Below are 22,476 nucleotides of genomic sequence, written 5' to 3' on the forward strand. Positions count from 1 at the left end.
ACTTTGCGTTGATTTTTGTGCAGGGTGAGAGATAGGGGTCTAGTTTCATGTTGCTCATATGGATTACCAGTTTTCCCAGCACCATTTGTTGAAGAGGCTATCTTTTCTCCAATCTATGTTTTTGGAGCCTTTGTTTAGTATGATAAAACTGTATTTATGTGGATTTGTCTCTATGTCTTCTATTCTGTACCATTGGTCTACACATCTGTTTTGGTGCCAATACCATGCTGTTTTTGTTACTATAGCTCTGTAATATAATTTAAGGTCTGATAGTGTGATGCCTCCTGCTTCACATTTCTTGCTAAGGGTTACTTTGGCTATTACGGCTCTTTTATTTTTCCAAATGAATTTCAGAATGCCCTTATCTATTTCTATGAAGAATGTCATTGGGATTTTAATAGGAATTGCATTAAATCTGTATAATGTGTTTGGTAGTACAGCTATTTTTACAATGTTAGTTCTGCTTATCCAAGAACACAGGAGATCTTTCCATCTTCTAAGGTTTTCTTTAATTTCTTTAGTGTTCTGCAGTTTTCATTGTAGAGGTCTTTCATCTCTTTTGTTAGATTGATTCCCAAATATTTTATCTTTTTTGAGGCTATTGTGAATGGGGTAGTTTTCCCAATTTCTCTTTTAGTGAATTCATCGCTTATGTATAGGAACACATTTGATTTATGGGTGTTAATTTTATATCCTGCTACTTTGCTGAATTCGTTTATTAGTTCTAGAAACTTTCTGGTGGAATTTTTGGGATCTTCTAAATATAGAATCATGTCATTGGCAAATAGTGATAGTTTGAGTTCTTCTTTTCCTATGTGTATTCCTTTAATTTCTTTCTTCTAATTCCTCTGGCTAGAGTTTCAAGGACAATGTTGAATAGAAGTGGTGAAAGAGGACATCCTGTCTTGTTCCAGTTCTTAGAAGGAATGGTTCAAGTTTTCTCCATTTAGAATGATATTGGCCTTGGGCTTAGTATTGGTAGCTTTTACGATGTTGAGGTATGTTACTACAATCCCTAGTTTTTCTAGTGTTTCAAACATGAAGGGGTGCTGTATTTTGTCAAATGCTTTTCCTGCATCTATTGAGATGATCATTGGATTCTTGTTTGTAAGTCTACTGATGTGATGAATTATGTTGAACCAACCTTGCATTCCTGGGAAGAACCCAACTTGATTGTGGTCCATCTCCTCATTTGCCAATGCATGTTTCTGGTGTCTTCAAGGCTGGGACAGAAGAGGCAGGACAGCAGGAAAGTCCTTTCTTGGTGGGTATCTTCATGGTGATCAGTACTCTCTAGTCTTGGAAGATGGAATAAAAACTGATTCTGTTTTCCATGGGCAGTTTTTTGGGTTCTTTGGAGACCTGTCACTCTCATAGTTGGGAATCTCTCTCTGTGGGCTCTGGATGCAGATGAAATGTCACTATCCTGGCTGGTCACTTAGTTTTCTTCCTCAACTCCTGTGCATTTGGCACCACCTCTGCTGAGGACCCTTCGGCCCTCTAGATGGCGCTTTCGGCCAAGGCCAAGGACAAGCCCAGGCTTGCTCTCACTGGCATGCTTGGGTCCTGTCTGAAGATGGAACCGTCCTGCCTCTTTTGCCTTGATAAACTCTAGGAACACTGCTGCATCCATGCAGTCCCTTTCGTTTGCTCATTCATGACAGCAGCTAACTAGCTCTTCTCTCACACGGTGATGTTTCAGGCAGAGCCAGACTCCATCCGCAAGTCCTCCATACACATGAACTTCTTATTTTGCCTGTGACCCATATGACGTCCCAATTGGTCTCTTGGAAAGAGAAACTGTTGGGGATACATTCTATCATGCTGTTTTGTATTCTTATTAAGGCCTATGAACTTCCCAAGGTCAGGGGCCACATCCCATGTCCCTGTCTACTTAGTGACATGGAGGCCAGCATATTCTCAGCATTCAAGAATGTATTGAAGAATAGATCATTTTAATTAACTTATAACACATTTTGAATTTATTATGAAGTTTTGTTTTAAAATTTGGACAAAATAATCCGCTTTTTGACAGATAAATTGTACTGTGTGATTGTGGGGAAGGGGAAGGAGCAAGAAAGGAGGGTGGTGTCACTTGGAAAAAAATACCATAAAACTCTTCCGAGATGCCCCATGTTATTAAGTATCAGGAGATTTGTCAGAGGAGGGAAAACAGTTCCTTTATGTAGCCCAGCACGGTTTTCAGATGGTCCTTATCCAAGGTACTAGCAATATTCCTCAGGACAGGCAATTAGGAAGGTATGATGTTTTGGCCACATCACACCTGTGTCCAATGGAGTCTATAGCCATAGGTATATCGCACTTAGAAGAGACTGATTTAAAAAAGAGAAACGGAAAAGAAATACGACAGGGTGGGAAGTGAAGCTGTCAAAAGACAAATGGCCATGCTTTAAAAGGAGTTGAGTGTCCATAGGAATACAAATTTAATGCCAAGGCTTGTAGAAGAGGGGGCAGAAACACTTGGTCAAATTTGAGAAACCACCACAAACAAGATGGGTATCGCAAGGTGGAAGTTACCAAAATGTTTTTTTCAGTTGCCTCACCTAGAAAATAGATTCTAGAAAGAGACTGGTACACCTAGTCTTTGGAAAAGTTCTAGAGCTACTTATTGAAACAGGTTCTGGATTCTTAGAAAAGAAAGAAAATGCCTATGAGTGAGTTTTGGATCCTTCACATACTGTTTGGTGAAGTCAAATTCAATCTTTCTTTTAGTTCAGTTCAACAAACATCTAATGAGCACCCCCATGTTTGAACTAGACTGTATCAGGATGGAGTGAAAGAGGTGACTGGCAGAAATGAGCGGCACCCAGTGACAACAGCACACCAAGGCTATCGGTGACTTCTAGGTGCCCTGCAAGCTTCTGGTGTGGAAGGTGGTATGGGAGGCACTATCAGCAACTCAGATGGGAATAAAGGAGGAGAATCCACCTTGACTGGGCGGTAAGAGAAGGAAAGATGCCGAGTTCAGTTACAGATGTGGAGTCTGAGTTGCCTAGGGGACCTCTACATAGATAGCAGAACCACCTTCATGTGTCAATCTAGAACTCAAGAATCAAGCCAGGGCTGGAGATAAACTCTGGGGAGTGCTAAGCTCAAAGTTGGGGGCCAAATTTCACATGAGAAGATCTTCTCATCCAAGGGGAATCAATCAAATGGGAATCACGGTGGGCCATCAACCTGAGGGAGACAGGTTGATGGACAGGAGCTCTCCAGAAAAGGAAGTAGACAACAAGCAAACAAAAAATAGCTGGAGTCCTGGCTGGGTGGGTGGGGGGCAGTGTGGGAAGCAGGGAAACAAAGAAAGTAGAGAATTTGGAGAAGAATGAGCAGCCCCAGTGTCAAATGCAGCAAGCACATCCAGGAAGATAACCGTGTGTGAGTCACAGTGCAAAACAATCAAGACACACTTTGGGACACGTCAGCTGCGTGATGTGAACTGCAGTGTCCAGTGAAAGCAGGGGACACTCTGTTCAAAGACCTGCTTCATCAATACCATCTATTTTCATGTCAGTACCATACTGTCTGACCACTGACCACTGTGGTTTTGTGAAATATTTTGAAATTGGAAAGCGTGATATCTTTGCTCTTCTTTCTTGATTTCTTTGGACATTTGGGGTCTTTTGTGGCTCCATGAATTTTATAATTGTATTTTCTGTTTCTGTTAAAAACACGATTGAGATTTTGATAGGGATTGCATGGAATCTGTAGATTGCCTTGGGTAGTATGGGCATTTTATTTATTTTTTATTTTTTTAAATTTTGAGACAGGGATCTCACTAAGTTGCTGAGGCTGGCCTTGAGCTTACAATCCTCCTGCCTCAGCCTCCCAAGTCGCTGGGATTATAAGCATGTGCCACCTCGTCCAGCAGTATGGGCATTAGCCTGGAATATCTTTCTACTTGCTTGTGTCTTTTGAAATTTCTTTGATGAATGTTTGTAGTTTTCTATGTGCTAGTCTTTCATTCCCTAAGTTAAATTTATTCCCAAGTATTTATTCATGTTAAAGGATTGTTTTTCTAATTCCCTTTTTAGATAATTCATTGCTGGCATACCGCAGTACTATTGGTTTTTGTATATTAATTTGTATACTGCAACTTTACTAAATTCATTTATAGTCTTAACAACTTTTCCTATTCTCTGTTTTCCTCCTTCTTCTCCTTTTTTTGTTGTATAGTGTTTTCTCTATAGAAGATCCAGGAGCAATTCTTCTTTGTTCTTTCTAATTTACATGGCTTTTGCTTCTTTTTAATCAACTGATTTCTCTTCTTAGAACTTCCGGGACTATCTTGAATAGAAATAGAGGGGGTTGCACCCTTGACTTCTTCCTGATCTTACAGGAAAAGCTTTCAGTCTTTCACTGTTGAGTATATCAGTTGTGATCTATTCAGATATGCTCTTCTTTTTACATTGAGGTAATTTCCCTCTATTTCTTATTTGCTGAGAATTTTTTTAAAATTATGAATTAGTGGTGAATTTTATAAAATGAAAAATTTTTTGCATCTATACAGACAGTCATGATTTTTCTTCTTCATTTTGTCAATGGGGTGTTTCATCTTAATTGATTTGCAGTGTTGAACCATCCTTGCATTCCAGGGATTAAATTCTACTTGGACATAGTGTCTGGTACTTCTTGGCTGGTGAATTCAGTTTATTAGCATTTTGTTGAGAGTGTTCATAAGGGATATTGGTCCCAGTTGTTTTCTGTTGCAGTGTCTTTGGCTTTATAATTAGCATATTGTTGGCTTCATCAAATGAATTTGGAAGTGTTCCTTCCTCTTCAATTTTTTGGAAGAGTTTGAGAAGCATTGACAGTATTCTTTAAATGTTTGGTAAAATTCACCAGTGAATCCAGTGAAGCCATCTGGTTCTGGACTTTTCTTTGTCAGAAAGCTAGTTATAAATCTGCCTAGAAATTCTGTTTTTTCATGATTTGTTCTTGGTGTACTGTTATTTTTCTAGGAATTTATCCATTTCTTCTAGGTTATTCAGTTTATTGAACCATAATTAATTCTTTGGAATCATAGTCTCTTATGGTCTTTATTTCCATGGCATCAACTATAACATTTACTCTTTTCATTTCTGATTTTATGTATTTGAGTTTCCTCTTTTTATCTTAGTCTAGATAGGGGATTGTCACTTTTTTTTTAAACTTTTCAAAAAATCAACTCTTTGTTTCATTGTTTTTTTTTTTTTCCTATTGTTTTTCTCCTTTCAATTACATTTATTTCTGGTTGAATCTTTATTTTCTTTCTTTTGCTAACTTTGGGCTTAGTATGTTCTCTTTTTTCTCATTCTTTGAGGTGTAAAGTAAAGTTGTTTGGGATCTTTTTTTTATGTAAGCATTTGTGGCTATGAACTTCCTTCTTGGTATTGCTTTTGCCACATCCTATAAGTTTTAATATGTTGTATTTTGCTCTCATTTGTCTCAAAGTAGTTTTCAATTTCCCTTTGATTCTTTCTTTGCTCCTTTGGGGTTTTCAAAAGTGTATTTTAAAAATTTTCACATATTTATGAATTTTACAATTTTATTTTGTATTTTTGATACCAGAGATTGAACCCAAGTGAGCTTAAGCACTGAGCCCCATTCACGCCCTTCTTATTTTTTATCCTAAGACAGGGTCTCAAGAAGTTGCTCAGAACCTTGCTTAGTTGCTGAGACTGGTTTTGAACTCATGAGCCTCCTGAGTCTCATCAGCCTCCAGAGTCACATCACTACAATTAAAGATATGTACCACTGCACTGGGTCCAATTTTCTTTCTGATTTTGATTTCTAGTTTCTTTCTCTTGTGGTTAGAAAAGGTATTTGGTATGATTTCAACGTCCTAAAATTTATTAAAGATTTGTGATGTATTTTGTGACCTAATCTACTTTTTCCAGGAGAATATTCTGCATGGGTTTCACTGTTATTACTGTTGGGTGGAATGTTCTGGATACGTCTGTCTGCTTGGTCCATTGGTCTGCAGTGTTACTCAGGTTCTCTGTTTGTTGGTTTTTCTCTTTGGTTGCTTCCTTTTTATTGAAAGTAGAGTGTTGAAGTCTCCCACTTCTATTGTGTTGCTATTTCTCCTTTCAGTTCTTTCAACGTTCTCTTAATACAATTCTGTTCTCTGATGGTGAATGCATATATAATTATTATTATATATATATATATATATATATATATATATATATATATATACATCTTGGACACCTGACAAAGTGACCCTTTTATCATTGTATAACACCCTTCTTGTCTTCTGTGTCAGTTTCTAACTATGATTTAAGTATAACTCCCACTGCCATCTTTTCGCTACCATTTGCATGGAATATCTGTTGCCATCCATCACTTTCCACCTATGTGAGTCCTTCAGCCACTGTCTTTTGATTAAGGAATTTTATCCATTTGCATTTAAAGTAATCACTGATAGAAAGGAATGTCATATTGCCTTAATGGATTTTGTTGCTACTGTTGTGCTGGGAATTAAACCTAGGGCCTCAGAATCCTAGGTGAGCGCTCTACCGTGAGTTACTCCCCTGGCCCCTGCCCTGTCATTAATTGTTTTCTGTTTGTCTTCTTGTTCTTTTGTCCTTTTTGTCTTTTAATGTATTCCTTTGTATTTCATTGATTTTTGTTTTTGCATTTATGTGCTTTGATTCCTTTCTCTCTTTTAAACTTCTATAAGTAGGTTTTTCATGGTTACCATGAAGTTTGCATAAGATATTTTATGGTTATAACAGTTTGTCTTAAGCTGGTAATAATTTAATTTCAATTGCATACAGAACTTCTACACTTTGACTTCTCCCCTGCTCCTGGTACTTTGTGGAATTGATGTCACAATTTATGTCTATATATATGTTGTATATCCATTAACATATTTCTGGTTATAATTATTTTTAATACAAAAATTATTTTTAATCTTTATTCTAGAATTAAAAGTGATCTACCTACTACCATTACAAAATTATGGAAATACATTATTCTGTATTTGCCTATATGTTTATCTTTACTAACAAGTCTTGGACACTTGGCAGTGAATACAACCATCTTGCCTGGATAGCGGATCTCATACCTGTGACTCAATCACTTGCTCACATAGTGGTTATCCAGGTAGGGCCTCTTTAAGGAGAAAATGTCCTCACTGGAAGACTCTGGTTTTTAGTTCTCCTTGACTTTGGTTGGTCACTGTATTTTTTTTTTTTTTTTTTTTTTTTGCAGTGCTGGGGATTGAACCCAGGGGCTTGTGCATGAGAGACAAGCACTCTACCCACTGAGCCATATCCCCAGCCCCTGGTCACTGTAATTTATAATTTGGAATTTTGCCTTACACATCCATCTTTTGGGGGTGTACATCCTGTCTCTGGGTCCTCCGTCAAAACTGAGTTTCTGGACCTCTGACCCTGATACGCCATGAACTGCAGTGACCAGCCAAGAACAACCACAAAGAGCCTAGGCCTTGGGGACTATTCTTATTCTTAGCTCTTGATACTTGTGAAAATGAATTTTGGAACTGAACTTGGTCCTTGAAAAACAGTTTTTTCTTTTTAATGGAGCAAAATTGGTTTGTCGCCCATTTCTGAGGTCTGCCCCTCAGTGTGTATGATGTGATATCACCACACGAAGCCATGTAGCAGACCAAACAGAAAACAAAAAACTATTTTTAGTCTCACTCATATTTCCCCCTGTTCCATGGCTGTTTTAAAAAAATTTCAAACAGGACAATATAGTACATGATAAATCTGTCACACTCATTTCGAGAGTGTATACACTGTTCAAACTCTATCCAGCCTGTTTCTCGGCATAGTTCTTAGGTTTATGGAAGCTGTGTGACCATAACAAGGCACTCACAATAGTTTTGTGTCTCTGATAGCAGGCTGGTTTGATCCTGACTATATCTGAGCACAGCACCTCTCAGCCTTTCAAGCCCTGGCAGAGGCTTGGTTGAGAGATGAAACAATTGATCTGAGACGAATCACCTTTAGTCCCATTTTCTTTTAAAAATGCTCCTTATAGAAATGGCAATGGAAATCTAGGGTAATAATACTGCACCTGATACTTCTTATCCCATCAGGGAGGGAAGGGTTGGTGTTGAGGAGGAAGGAGCCCCTCTCTTCTGAAGTTCTGGCAGAACTTCAGGGACAGGAGCCAAACTCCCTGCCAGAAAACCCTGGGAGGAGAGGGTCAGATGCCTCTGCATGGAGCTCCTTGGTAGACAAATGACCCTTGGACCATCTGAAGACTCTTGTGCACTGACTATTGTCAGAGGGGATCCCCATGCTGCTAAAGTGAGGGTCTTCGTGGGGCTGTCCTGGTTGGGAATGTGTGTGCTTGGCTCAGGTCCACTTTCTGTCTTCCTTCCAAGTCTCAGGTTATCCTCTTGGCCTGGACTCCCTCATCTTCCTTTTTTAGAAATAAAGTCATACACAACTATTCAATCTTCCAACGTTGCTATTTTGCTGTAGGTATGGGTGATGTCTATGTGCTTGAAAAGATACAGCTTTTGAAGAAAGAAGAATATCAAATCTTCCTCTGAAAGGTAATTAAAGCCAGTTTTGCCTTTTAAGTGTTGAAAGAAAACGTGAGCAGGAGGCAGCTACGGCCGAGAATAGGGAAGCAGGAACAGACTTACCATCCTCAGCATCAGCCAGGATGAGCACCTTGGTGGTGGGGAATGTGGGTCCCAGCTGCCCTCCCACCGGCAGGCTCAGTGAGACGCTGAAGGATTCTTCCTCTTCATAGAGGGAGTCATCGATGATGAGAACCCGGCAGCTCTTCTCCGTCTCATCTTTGTCAAAGAGGAGGATGCTGGTGTGGTCTTCCGGTCGTGAGACGTAGTCAGAGGAAGACAAGGCCGTGGACGGAATGGAGCCTGTGGCAGAACCTGCAGGAGTGTCAGAAGGAGCAGCGAAGGTGAGAAGAAGTGGCATTCCAAACGGGAATTCCTTATTGGTTCCTCAAACTGTTTCTAGATGATAGCTATCTGAATAATAAGGCGCCCATCTCTTCAAGTCACAAATATTAACAGTATGATTAGAAAGCTTTCAGAAGAGAGTCTGGTATTTGGGCATGATCCAGATTTATTGATCTTCAAATAGGGTGTATTGAATACGGTTTGTTTAGATTAAGGGCTAAATGAGCTGAAGCACTGTAGGCTGTACAGACTGGCTTAGCTCAAATCTCTTGTGTTATTGAACTGAAGGTGGAGAAATAAAACAGAAAGCCCAGGCATGATAATGGTACATGTAATGTAATGTACAAAGCTGCTCCCCCGCCCTTTCCGGTGCAGCCATTTCCCTGCCTCCCAACGACTGTCAGTCTGTGCACACCCTAGCTAGCTATTGGTTCATCAGTCAGCTTGCAAGTATCCTTCTCTGTTATTGGTCCCCTGTTAGCCCCGCAGAATTCAACTGCTTCTCGGTAGCTACCCCGCCATCTTTTCTGATGCTTTTCTCTCTCCTACTCACTTTCTCTATTCTCCTCGCTCTAGTACATGCCCTTTCTCATTCCCTTTCTTTTCCTCTCATTTTCTCTCTCACCCTGTAGGGAGATACTTTGTTTGCTTAATAAATTCCCTTATGTGATTTCCCATGTCTGGTGTGGTTTTCGTGGGATTCCTTACAGTACAGGATTTCTTCTGCCCCTACTCTGGCCCAAGACATAGCTGTGAGGAGTGTGAATATAATCTGATTTTTGCACTCTGATTAGAGTTCCTTGTATGAGATTGTAGTACAGCCACAGAGATACTTGCTTGCTTACTTACTAGACATGCAGGATTGATTGGGGGATTTCAGTTTAGATCCACTGTACTTTAAGTTTTATTATAATAATTTACTTATATTAAGATTCATCAACATAAATGCACAATTTGATGAGTGTTCTTTTAAAATTTTTTTTAAAGTTGTAAATGGACACAATCCCTTTATTTTATTTACTTACTTTTATGCAATACTGAGGTTGGAACCCAGTGCCTCACATGGGCTAGGCAAGTGCTCTCCCTAGTCCCTTGATGAGTTTTGACAAGTACATGTAATTACCAACAAAATAACAATGTGAGACATTTTTATCCACCCCTGAAAACTGACTTCTCCCCCTCGCAGTCCACCTCGCTCTCTGCCTACCAGTCCTGGGAAACCACAGATCTTTTGTGTCACCCTAGATTGATTTACCTTTATGAGAATGTCACACAGTACTTCTGTGTGTTGTCTTTTGTGTCCGGATTCTTTCATTTAGCCCCCTTGCTTTGAGATGCACCCATGTATCAGACTTCCTTCTCTTTAACTCTGGACTCCTGTCCCACAGTTTGTTGACTCATCTACCAGCTGACAATGGGTTCTCTCTAGTTCTTAGCTAGTTCTGAACAGGGCTACCATGAATATTACAGTATTGGTCTTTGAGCAGGTATACCATTTTATTTCTCTCCCAAGGACTCAGGAGTGGGGTTTCCTGGGGTTCAGTGCATTTCTGTATTATTAAAAACAGCAACACAGCTTTAGAGTTAAAGGGGTGAAAAGTAGCCACAGTGACTGAAATGATTTAGCACAATATTTTAGATAAGAGATATTTGAAAAGATTACATAGAAGGAAATGAGAGGGAGGGGAGCATGAAAAATGGTGGAATAAGACCGACATCATTACCCTATGTGCATGTATGATTACACAAATAGTATGAATCTACATCGTGCACAACCATAGAAATAAAAAGATGTACCCCATTTGTGAACAATGAATCAAAATGCGGTCTGCAAAAAATAAAAAAATAAATAAAGAAAAAGGAAAAAAAAGGTTTAAATATTTTCTCTCATAACTTTCCTTAATAAGAAGCAATAGGAATATGGCAGGAAGGTTCTGGAAGGATACTCTGGCCTCTTAAGGGCCTTTCTTGCTCGTAGTGTGGTGCATGAGCATATGTAAGACACTACTAGTGCCCCATGTCTTCTAAACATGGATACGAGTTGGTGTCTATGACTGTGTGCTGCATGTGAGCAGACCACTTGCTAAAATCTCGTCTCCAAAATGACATCAGAGGCTTTGCTCAAAGGGGCACCGACTTACAAAATGTTTCAGAACGATTTTTTGAAAAAACAGATTTTAGAAAAATCAGGGAGTAACATTGATTGTTTTATTAGTCTGGGAACATACAGAAAGTGTTAATCTGGAGAACTGAAGAAAATAAAACATGTTACTAGGGCAGGGGACAGAAACTGCAATTAATGCCCGGTTCAAGGGAACTCTCACTTGGCGGGTAGGTTGGCTAAGTTTCAGTGTGGTCTGGGGCCTTGAAACTTCAGTCTTTCTGTTCCCCAAAAAAACCTATACCTGTGAGAGTCCTCTGAGCGCCTCAACCAGGAGAAGCTGGTTCTTGGGATGGCAGAGATGAGCACTATGACTAAGTGCCAGAGGTAGCACTTCCCAGCTAGAAGGGAGTGGGGACCAGTGTCAGCAACAGGGGAAGGCAGAGGGCTGAGTCACTCCAGGACACACACATACACACACACACACACACACACACACACACACGGTCTCAAGTCTTACACCCTCATGATTAAGAGTGAACATTTGGAATATATTTTTTTACAGAGTTAGATGTTTACACAGGAGGACTTTATGTTGGAGAATATACGTTCTTACTTTACCTAGTCAGCAAGCAGGTGGTATAAAAAGATGCCTGTCTGAAGCAGCATGCTTAGCTCCTCAAGATAAATGCCCCAAGCAGATGTAAAAAGTAGGCTCACATAGTATTTAATAATGTCTTTATAAAGTTAAATAAGTATAATGATTAAATCTCTTTGTCAATATATGACCCCTTCCTCCTAGGATTCTAGAAAATTTACTTTGGGGAAACCATTGGATCACTTACATTCTATGGTCAAGAACACAGAATACTGGCATTTATTTAAGTAAAAAAAAAAAAATTGTATTTTATCAGTAGCAAGTTAAAAAATTCCAGAGTGGAGACAAAATTCTTCCATGATTGGAGGGAAATTGGGGAGTAAGAGGTGAAGAGGGCAGCTGGGGAGGGGAGGGCTGCGAAGCTTGTGGGCTTGTATCTAAAGAGGCTTTGTGACCTCCATTCCCAGCCTTTGGCCACTGAGGTACTCTGTGCTGCTCTCATACAATAAAACAACTAGAAATAATTACGCTGGCTATTCTGTACTTCCAGAGAGCAAGGAAAATCACCCAGGGGCAACAAAACAAACAAACAAACAAAACCCCCCCAAAATCCAAAAACCCACACCTGCTAATTTAGAGCAGGGTCTCTCATTGAGAAGTTGGTGTCTTCCCATGAGCAGATGGGACATCAAGACAGCAGGGGGCGCTGATGCGGAGTGGGTGGTGAATTTTGGAGACCCAGGGTAGCAGGGGGGGTTCTGGGTGGGTGTTGCCCTGTGGATCTTGGAAGATGCAATCAAATCCTTCTCAGAACAAAACAAGAGTCACCTCCCAGAATTTCCATACTTTTGATCAAATACAGGTGAGAAGATCTTAAACATGTAAAAATGCCATTGCTACAAAGATGACTTTTAAACCAAGGACAACTTCTGAATAGTAACACTGGAAGCCAGAAGAGAGTGGAATAATAACTTGAAAATGCTGGGAGAAGATTATTGTCAATCTAGAATTTCAAACATGGAGTTGAGATAAAGTTGTATTGTGATAAACAGAAAACAGTAGACCTACAGAAAAGGAACTTTTAAATGATGTAGTTTGTATTTCAGAAAAAAGAAAATGGTCCTCCAGTACCCTCTGAGATGCAAGGTGCTACTTCTATTACCTAAAAGCATACACACCACCAAATAAATCAACACATCACATGTTTTAAAAGGACAAAAGGGAGCATGTCTTTTGCCTGGATTTGCTTGGAACTCTCTCTGAAAAACCTGCTTTCTATCCCCCTCTTAGCATGATGCAGAGAAAAAGTCCAATCAGAGAAATGGTATTGGGTCCAGAAATGTGGTTTACCAGTCTTCTCCAACTGGATTAAGTCAATCATTTAAAAATTTCAATACATTTGACTTGGGACTGATTAAAACAACAACAACAACAACAACAACAACAACAAAACCAAAAAAACAAAAAAACAAAAAAAAAAAAAAAACCAAAACACCACAGGATGAGAAGAAAAATACGGGGGAGATCTATTTTACAAATAAAGTAGAGCCAAGAGCTGTCCAATCTGCAAATCCTCACCCAAACTATCCTCAAGTTTAAAAATACTTCACTGCAGAGCAGTAGCTTGCAGTTGGACTGATCTTACCCTGCAAGGAACATTAGGCAATGTCTGGTGACATTCTGGGGAGTCACAGCTGGAGGTGGGGGAGCTGCTACTGGCACTAAGTATCTAGAGGCCACGGATGTCGCTTGACATCCTACAGTGCACAGGGCAGAAATGATCTACAGAAAAGAATGATCTCTCTGAAATATCCAGAGTACTATGGCTGAGATGGCAATCATAAATTCTCCTCTGCTCTGGAGGACAGAGGATTTGGCAGGGAACGGATAATTTGTTTTGAGCTATTCAAAATCAGCTCCAAGGACAAGCTCTTGTGACGCACCTTCCAGCTCTTCACGATTGTTCTTTCGCTGTATGTCTAGAGATGTTAGCCGGTTCTCAGTTAACTAAGAGTCTCTCTGAAAGCACCAGATGCTGCCAACGTCAAGCACGTTTTCGCAACGCTCAATTTTAACTTGGTTTTACTTCATTTGGGAATTGAAAAGTCAAGAAGAGGAAAATGAGGTGGGGCGAAGTACTTCCTCCCTCTGCAGCTGGCCGCCTAAGGATCTCAGGAAGGATGCCCCCCGGTTCTCTCTCCGTGTGTGCACAATAGGCGAACCGCGAGCCCCAGCCTGCAGGCGGGGGCGTGGCTGAGGCTGCGCAGATCAGCTCTGGTAGAAAACATTCTCTCTGGGCCTCAAGCTGGGCTGCTGGGTGTCAGTGGCACAGTCTCTGTCCACCATCAGAGGATCTCCCAAATGTGAATGGGAGAAATGAGGTGGTAAACGGCCTATTCGGTGAAACTGCTGAACTGCAGGGGTCCACTTGGGCCGTGGCTGCTTCACCCCACCTGCCCACATGGGAGGGCCACGCCCACATCTAGCTTCTCACGGGATTCCTCGGTGGGACCCAACTTCCCATGGGGTCTCCAGGTATGAAGGCGGCATTCCCAGAAAACTCCCTGCATAGCGGGCGCCCAGCTCCCACTGACTGACACTGAGCCTTGACCCTGGATTCCCCGCGTCAGACTTGCAGTGAGAACAAAAAACAAAAAAACAAGGGTTTAACAGGGCCAGGGGTGCTTTCTGGAGAACTAAACCACTGTGCACGTGCCAGTGCCCTGCACTTATATATTTCTTTGTGGAATTATGAGAGACTGAACATTTAAATCTTTTCATATTGCTTGTCATTGTGACATCTGCTTTCACCTCCTTCCCATGGGTAGGTACTTCACTCTCTCAGAGGATGCAAGTCCAAGTTGGTTATTTAAGTCTCTTTGGAGATCTTGTTAAATAAATGTTGAACAATTATGTTAATCATAATTGCCTGGATGAATGAATAAATGTGAATAAAATGAATAAAATGTGCTTGAGCTGTATTAATGGTTGAATGGAGAGCAAGCTCATGCTTTGCATGTTATTAATAATGCACAGCTACTACATATGGCTACAGGTCATTGAAAAAAGGTGACAGAGTTCCTTGTTTTTTTGTTTTTGCTTTAGTTCTGCTTTAATAGGCTTGTAAGACCTGATTACTGAAGTTTCTGTCTGCCCAGACATAACCTATGCTTGCTACTTGATGGAAAAGCCCCTCATTAGTACTTTCAGACCATGACTTGGGGGAATTGTATTAAAAAAATGTGTGTGGGAGAAAGAAGAGCTACAAGAATTCTTTCTCCAATATTGCTTTATCAATAAGTAAAAGCATCCATCTTTTATGAGCAGACAATAGCCATACTATTTATAAAGATAGAACACCCACACAGTCTAAAGGAAGGATCCCAGAAGCCAAGCCACAGTCTGTAGCAATCAGCCCCAAATAGTCAGGACCTAATAACTGTCAGCTTCCCAAAACTTGGTTCCTACTCCTAACTTAGGCCTAACTGAAGAAAGCCAGATATGTTCTAACAAATTATGTAGGAAGCCCTGCTTCTTCTTAGCCTGCCTTTCCCTCTGCCAACAGCTGCCACTCAGGGCTTGCCTGATATCCTCCATTTTTTCAGCTATAAATTTTTCTCACTCTTCTTTGAGTCTCTGCCAAATGCAAGTGACAGTAGCTGACTTGCCTTGCTCTAGCAAGCTCTGAATAAACAGCCCTTTTGTTATGGTTTAGATGTGAGGTGGCCCCCAAAAGCTCATGTGTGACACAATGCAAGAAGGTTCAGAGAAGAAATGATTGGGTTATGAGAGCCTTTCTCCAAACAATGAGTTAATCACTGAGGGGTAACTGAAGGCAGGTAGGGTGTGGCCGGAGGAGGTGGGGCTTTGGGGGCGTGGCTTTAGGGCATATATTTATATGGGTGAGTGGCATCTCTCTCTCTGCTTCCTGATCATCACATGAGCTGCTTCCCTCTGCCACACTCTTCCACCATGATGTTCAGCCTCACCCTAAGCCTGAGGAATGGAGTCAGCTGTCTGTGAATTAAGACCTCTGAAACTGTGAGCTCCTAAATAAACTTTGCCTCCCTAAAATTGTTCTGGTCAGATCTTTTAGTTATAGCAGGGAAAAAGCTGACTAAAACAACTTTCTTGTTCTCATTTGGGTGGTCTTCATTTATTTCCACAATCTTTACATATTGTACAGTTACTAATAAGTTATCGACTATGAGCTTAAGGGGGTGGGGTATTGGAAGGCTAAATTCTGACTATAAAGAAATCAGAAAGAATGGGACCTTATTTGGGACACCTGTAAGGACACCTGGTCCCAAGGTAGTGAGGATGCATTTGTAGTTGTAAAATGGAAAGGGAGGAGAAGAGAGACTGAATAGCATATGCAGACTCTTTTCCAGTGTTGCCCCGAGGCAATTCAGACTATGAAAAATAAGAATTATTTTTATTTATATTTTCACCATCATATGTAAACTGTGCTCATACACAGTGTCTCATTTGACTCTCACGAAATTTTGTGAGATAGTTGAAAACGATGTTTTCATCCCAATTTTAAGTGACAAAGTATCTGACTGAAACCAGCTCAGATCAGCCAGGATGCCTGTGCTGGGTCAGCAAAGGAGGTTAGCGGCATCCCTGGACATGAGTGGCCCAGGGGCCAGGCGCCTTGCCTTCTGCTTCATCACCACCTGCACATCTCCAGGGCCACCACAGTCGCATCCTGATAACCTAGTTCCTGCCTCCAAGCTCCACACAGAGCCTCCTACCTGGATGAGTTGAGCAAATGACCATGAGTTCCCGACTTGCATCTCCAGACCGTCTCACAGGAATCAAAAGCTCCCCGGCGCTCTCCTGGGTTTTATATTCTGCCTCAGGAATATAGACTGTTGATTCTAGAAAAGATAGCAAAAGATGTGTCAACAGGGTTTAAATTTGGTTGGCTCAGGTTAACACACCTGAGCAGAAATACACGTAGTCTTTGACCCCTGTATTTTCCAGCATGATCAACAATATTAAATATCATAAGAGTGGGAGGTATTGTTTATTATTAAGTGCTCCTAGGAAAGCAGTGAAATTGAGTTTATAAGACTCCTTCAAAAGGAGAAGGCCTTCTTAAAATGAAAAGGAAAATCTCACTGTGATTCTTGTTTCTTTTTGGGTAAAAGTTTAGGTCTTCTAAATAGAGATCTAATATTGTCTCCTTTACTTTTATTGCTCACTCAAAATTGTTTTTAACAATTAGGTAATCTGATTCATTAAGGAAGAAAAATACCTCTCTGCAGTATTCTGTAAATAACTTATTTAACATTTATTGAACAGACTCTGTGGATGAGACACTGTATGGGCCACTTAGTGTGCAGAGAAAAATAAGTTACAGGTCTTGTCCTCAATTTTTAAAATAATTCACTGAGCTGTGACCATGTGCATATGTGTGTGGCTGTGTGTGTACACATACACCAGCACACCATTAAAACCATCACGAGATAGCAGTATGAGTACTGGTCGTGTCCTACTGATAGAATTATTACACTGTTTTTCTCTGGGATTTTTCATGTTTTCCAAGGCATTCATTAAGCATGCACTGTGTAATTTAAAAATATCTATTTAAAAAAAAAAAAAAAAAAAAAAAAACCAAGAACTTCAGGTTGGATCCACGGTTTCCAGTGGAGAAGTGAAGTAGCTGTCTGGATCATACCACATATAATTGCCTCAGGTCTTTCCCCCCCATATTAAATACGTAGATAGATTCTTCCTCTTGGCAATGTGAGCAAGAAGGGAAAATGTTATAGGAGACCATCATCTCTTCTTTTGGAACTAATGCTAACCTAGAATTCAATGTCAGATTATCTAGTTATCATGTATTACATTTTTTCCTCTTTACTTTCTTCCCTAAATTAGTTTCAACAGTACTGCCCTTAGCTTTTAGGAGAACACTGGTCCTGAGTGACATCCTAGTATGGTCCACTACCTTGACATCTCTCAATTTCAGAAACTGGCATCATGAAGGAACTCAAGCAAGTTCAAGTTATCATGTCATGTTAAAAACGGATCCCATAACACTGAGTTCTTCAGTCACATCCCGTTTTTCCAATCTGGATAACCTGCTCCTAACCACTGTGGTAATCAAAGCCCACTTGCTCTTCAAGACTCACCTCCAACCCAGTATCCTCCATGAACCTTAACACTCTGGACCATAGTGATGGCTCCACATCCTTCTTTCCCCATCTATCTTATATTAGGCTTCATAATTGATTCATGTTTCTAAGCATTGTTACAAACAAAATGGACTGGAGACTTGTTCATGGGGTGGTGGGGCTGTTTTCTACTTCTTTGGTGTTTGCCAAAATGCAGAGCATACAGAGTGATGTTTTTATCAAATTGTGTTTCAATGAAAGTAGAACTCAGAGAATTTAAAGAATATTCCTTGGAGACGACAAATAACAAAAACAAAGTGCAGCCTGGGGAAACCAGTTAAACAAAATTAAACAGATTTCTTTGCAAGAGAGTTTCTCAGAATCCTTACTATGCTAATGTGAATTAGGACACTTGAAGAGTGTTGAGGGATGAAATGGTTCCTAGACTTACTTGCTCTGGGCAGCTTTCCACCCCTTTGTAGTAGGTGTTCTATTATGCTCATGTTTGCTTATGCAGTGTGGAACATGCTAATATAGGGAATTAAGCCAGAAGCTTACAGCGAGGACTGCATGTATGTTGAAGGTGTCCTGGGCAAGAGCCTGTCTATTTTCATCTCTCTTTATAAAATCCTGCTGGGCATGGTGGTGCACGCCTATAATTCCAGTAGCTCGGGAGGCTGAGATAGGAGGATTGAGAGTTCAAAGCCAGCCTCAGTAACTTAGCGAGGCCCTAAGTAACTCAGGGAGACCCTGTCTCTAAATAAAACACAAAGAAGGGCTGGGGATGTGGCTTAGTGGTTAAGTGCCCCTGAGTTCAATCCCTGGTACCATTAAATAAGAATAAAAAAATCCTCTTAGGAATTACTGTCTTGAAGTGATACACTTCACTTTAAACCTAAATGAGATTTCATCCAGTGGATAACAGACTGAAGGAGACGTGAAGGTCAAACATGAACCCACGAACCTGTACTGAGTAGTAGAATACATCAATCAATATCACATACCATCTCCAGGGTCCACGATTTCAATTGTTGCCATTTCTGGAAACTCCAGTGCAGCCATGCCAGGTTCTGACAGAATGATCTGGAAAGTCTCCGAGGCCTCATACTCATTGTCCGGTATAATTCTCACCTTCCATGTGACTGTAGTCTGTCCTGGGTTGAACCGGACCTGTTGATGGGCCTGTCCTTTAAAATCTTTATCTTTCTTTGCCGTTTCATCTTTGGTTCCAATGCCTGAATAAAAATCAGGATCTTTCTGAGAAAACAGTCCTGATATAGAAGCCTCCACCCTGGGAGGGTCCCTGGGGCATGGGGGAACCCTTGGGAAAAGCTTTTCTTTCCTGGAGTGCCCATTTTCTCATTAGCCGACTACCTCCTGGCTTCTCTTCAACAGTTCTGATATGTCGGTGGGATTGAGTCCTGCTTGTCTGGAAGACCCAGAATGCTCTTTTGTGAAATGAAGATAACATCCCTATCTGTCTCCTTAACAGATTATAAAAATGAAGGCAAATGATTTCTGAAAGTTCTGGCAGGTAATGATGTTATGAAAATATAATGCATTATTAGAACAATAATTACAATTATTATTATTTTTGGGTATGGGGAATTGAACTCGGGGGCACTCAACCACTGAGCCACATCCCCAGCCCTATTTTGTATTGTATTTAGAGACAGGGTCTCACTGAGTTGCTTAGCACCTTGCCATAGCTGAGGCTGGCTTTGAACTCTCGATCCTCTTGCCTCAGCCTCCTGAGCTGCTGGAATTACAGGTGTGCGCCCCTGTGCCTGTCAATCTTATTATTAATTATTAGTGATCTAATGAGATCCATTATGCGGGCGTGACATATGTCCAAGAGAGATACTTCTGTACTAGGTTCTTATAAAACAAAAAAATTTGATACTGCACATTCTCACAGAAGCTATAACCTTATGTCAGGGCTAAAATAATTATATATAGTCATAAGAAATAAAACAAAACCAATAATGCATAACATACTTATAAATAATTCTTCAAAAGCTAACCATAATAATTCTTATATGCTTAAAGACACATTTAAAAGAAATTGAGTGACTTGGGGATTGCGAGACGGCTGGGCAATGTCTTAATTTTCCTGGAATTATATTGACTTATAAAAGGGAATGTAGCTGGATATGGTTGTGCACAGCTGTAATCCCAGTGGCTCGGGAGGCTGAGGTAGGAGGAATGCAAGTTCAAGGCCAGCCTCAGCAACTTAGCAAAGCCCTAAATAACTTTGTGAGACCCTGTCTCAAAATAAAAAATAAAAAGGGCAGGGGATGTGACTCAGCGGTTTAGTGCCCCTGGGTTTAACTCCTGGTACCAAAAAAAAAAAAACAAAAAAACAAAAACAAAAAAAAAAACCGCACACACACAAACAGAATGTAAGTTGCCAGAAAGAGGAAAATTGAGGAGGATAAAAAATCGATATTATCTGAGTTCATAGTGAGCACAGCACAATTTTTACATAGTTTTTTAGGGGTTCCCCCCACGATGGTTATTGATTCTCCTTTGATCTATTCTATTCTAATTATTATTATTTTTTAAGCCTGCATTCCATCATTCCCTGACCTTTTGCCAGCAGCCAATCCCCAGTTACTCACTGATGAAGGATGTTCCTCCGAGGTAGCCTCTGCGCTGGAGGGTCACTTTTATGAACCCAGAGTCTTCGTCCACAATGTAGTACTCTTTCTCCAGAGAGATCCAAGCCCAGTTTAGGTGGAAAGGCTGGTTTGTCAGTTTATTTCCTCCTGTAATTGACAGGGACAATAGGGAATTCAGTGGCAGTATTTGCTCAAATTAATGATCAGTGTATGTATTTTGTTACCGAAGTCATGGGTTTCAAAACACTTTTTTTTTTTTAAGAGAAAGAGACTAAAATTCTTTAATTTTCTGGAGAACATCAAGGAGATCATCCTAAGGTCTATTACCCTGTTTAACATGGAGGGAGCTAGGTGTCTCTTTTCATAAAGCAACTTAGGCACCCGGGTTCCAAGGAACCAGAGCTTGACAGTCTTAAATGCAGGTCACACCTGACCTTCATCCTTTCCTCTCTCCTTCTCTCCTGCCCCCATTTCTTCCTCTGCACTGTTGTTTGCTTCTTTATATTAGGGTGCATCCATGGGCTCTCGTGTTAATCTAGAAGTTCCCTGAAGGCAGTGCTTATGTTATGTTTACTTAGTTTATTACTTTCAGGACCCAGCATGGGGCCTTGAACTCAGATACTTAAATGTTTAAAAACTACCCTGGAGGGCAGCAGACAAGGATAAGGCTGTGATTTCTTCTTGTCCATCCTGGGTCACATGCATCTTTGTGGAAGGTTAAACTGGCCCTTTACTTGGGGCGTACTATGCGTGGGTTGGAAGAAAGGGAGGTCTCCCTCATCTGGGGCATGGCAGCTGCAGATCTTCACTTCTAAAATGATGTTGAAATAGGTCTCTTTATGACTCAGTTTCCCCTGACATGCCCATGTAGAGGTGTCCAATACCAAAAGAGTGGGTGTCCAAGCATCATATGAGAAATGTGCTGATGGTGTTGCAAATTGGTGCAGCCACTCTGGAAAGCAGTGTGGAGAATCCTCAGAAAACTTGGAATGGACCCATCTTTTGACCCAGTTATCCCACTCCTTGGTTTATACCCAAAGGACTTAAAATCAGCGTACTACAGTGACACAGCCTCATCAATGTTTATAGCAGCTCAATTCATAATAGCCAGATGGTGGAACCAACCTAGGTGCCCTTCAACAGATGAATGGATAAAGAAACTGTGGTATATATACACAATGGAATATTATTCAGCCATAAAGAAGAATAATATTATGGCATTTGCAGATAAATTTGGAGACTATCACACTAAGTGAAATAAGCCAATCCCAAAAAACCAAAGGCCAAATATTTTCCCTGATAAGTGGATGATGATATACAATGGGAGCGGGGGGGTGAGAAAAGAATGGAGGAACTTTAGATTACGTAGAGGGAAATGAGGGGACTATGAAAAATGGTGGACTGAGACAGACATCATTACCCTATGTACATATATGATTACACGAATGGTATGAATCTACATCGTGCACAACCATAGAAACGAAACGATGTACCCCATTTGAGAACAATGAATCAAAATGCAGTCTGTAAAAATAATAAAAAAATGGGAAACTTTAAAAAAAAGAAAGCTTTACTACTTAGTTCCATAACTCCTGAACCCCTAATCAGATGAAGCATAGCCAAAGGGGGCAGTGTAGGGACAAAACAGAAGAACTAGAGAAGAGACTACTTTAGGAAAGGCGGGTTTCATGGTGGGGATCTCTCTTATCACTCAAGGAGGTGAGGGTGTGGGCGGGCGCTACAGTGTCCACCTCCAGCCTAGAGGGGGTGGGTTCCAGTGACCCTCTTGGAGAGCTCGCCATTACCTTCTGTAGGTGGACAGCCAAGTGAACTACTCATTCTCTAAAGAGCTGAAGTGGGGAGGGGTGAGGGGGCTGCCCTGGGATGTGATTCAGCAGCCACAGGGGTGGGACAGGCAAAGCACGTGGGTGGATCAAGGTGGGTCAGCCTCCAGTAGGGCCCGACAGGAGGCAATGGGTTCTCAGCAAGAAGGACGCTGGGAGCTGACTGCCAGACCCCATGGACTACAGAGCAGCGAGCTACGGGGAGCTGCAGGGAAGGAGACAGGAAGCTCCAAGGAACTCATGAAGCACCAACTACAGTGAAAGCCCCTTTGGAAGAGC

At 40.9% G+C, this 22,476-nt stretch overlaps 1 protein-coding gene across 1 annotated transcript in view; it reads right to left on the minus strand.

Annotated features, from left to right (window-relative positions):
• Nucleotides 1-22,476, minus strand: part of Frem3 (FRAS1 related extracellular matrix 3) — a 60,308-nt gene that overhangs the window by 4,795 nt on the left and 33,037 nt on the right. Inside the window, 4 exon segments of the mRNA XM_047567519.1 lie at nucleotides 8,627-8,878; nucleotides 16,365-16,490; nucleotides 18,737-18,967; nucleotides 20,354-20,500. Of these exon segments, the coding sequence (XP_047423475.1) occupies nucleotides 8,627-8,878; nucleotides 16,365-16,490; nucleotides 18,737-18,967; nucleotides 20,354-20,500 (756 nt within the window).

Source organism: Sciurus carolinensis, chromosome 10, assembly GCF_902686445.1.
Source record: "Sciurus carolinensis chromosome 10, mSciCar1.2, whole genome shotgun sequence".
Classification (NCBI taxonomy): domain Eukaryota; kingdom Metazoa; phylum Chordata; class Mammalia; order Rodentia; family Sciuridae; genus Sciurus; species Sciurus carolinensis.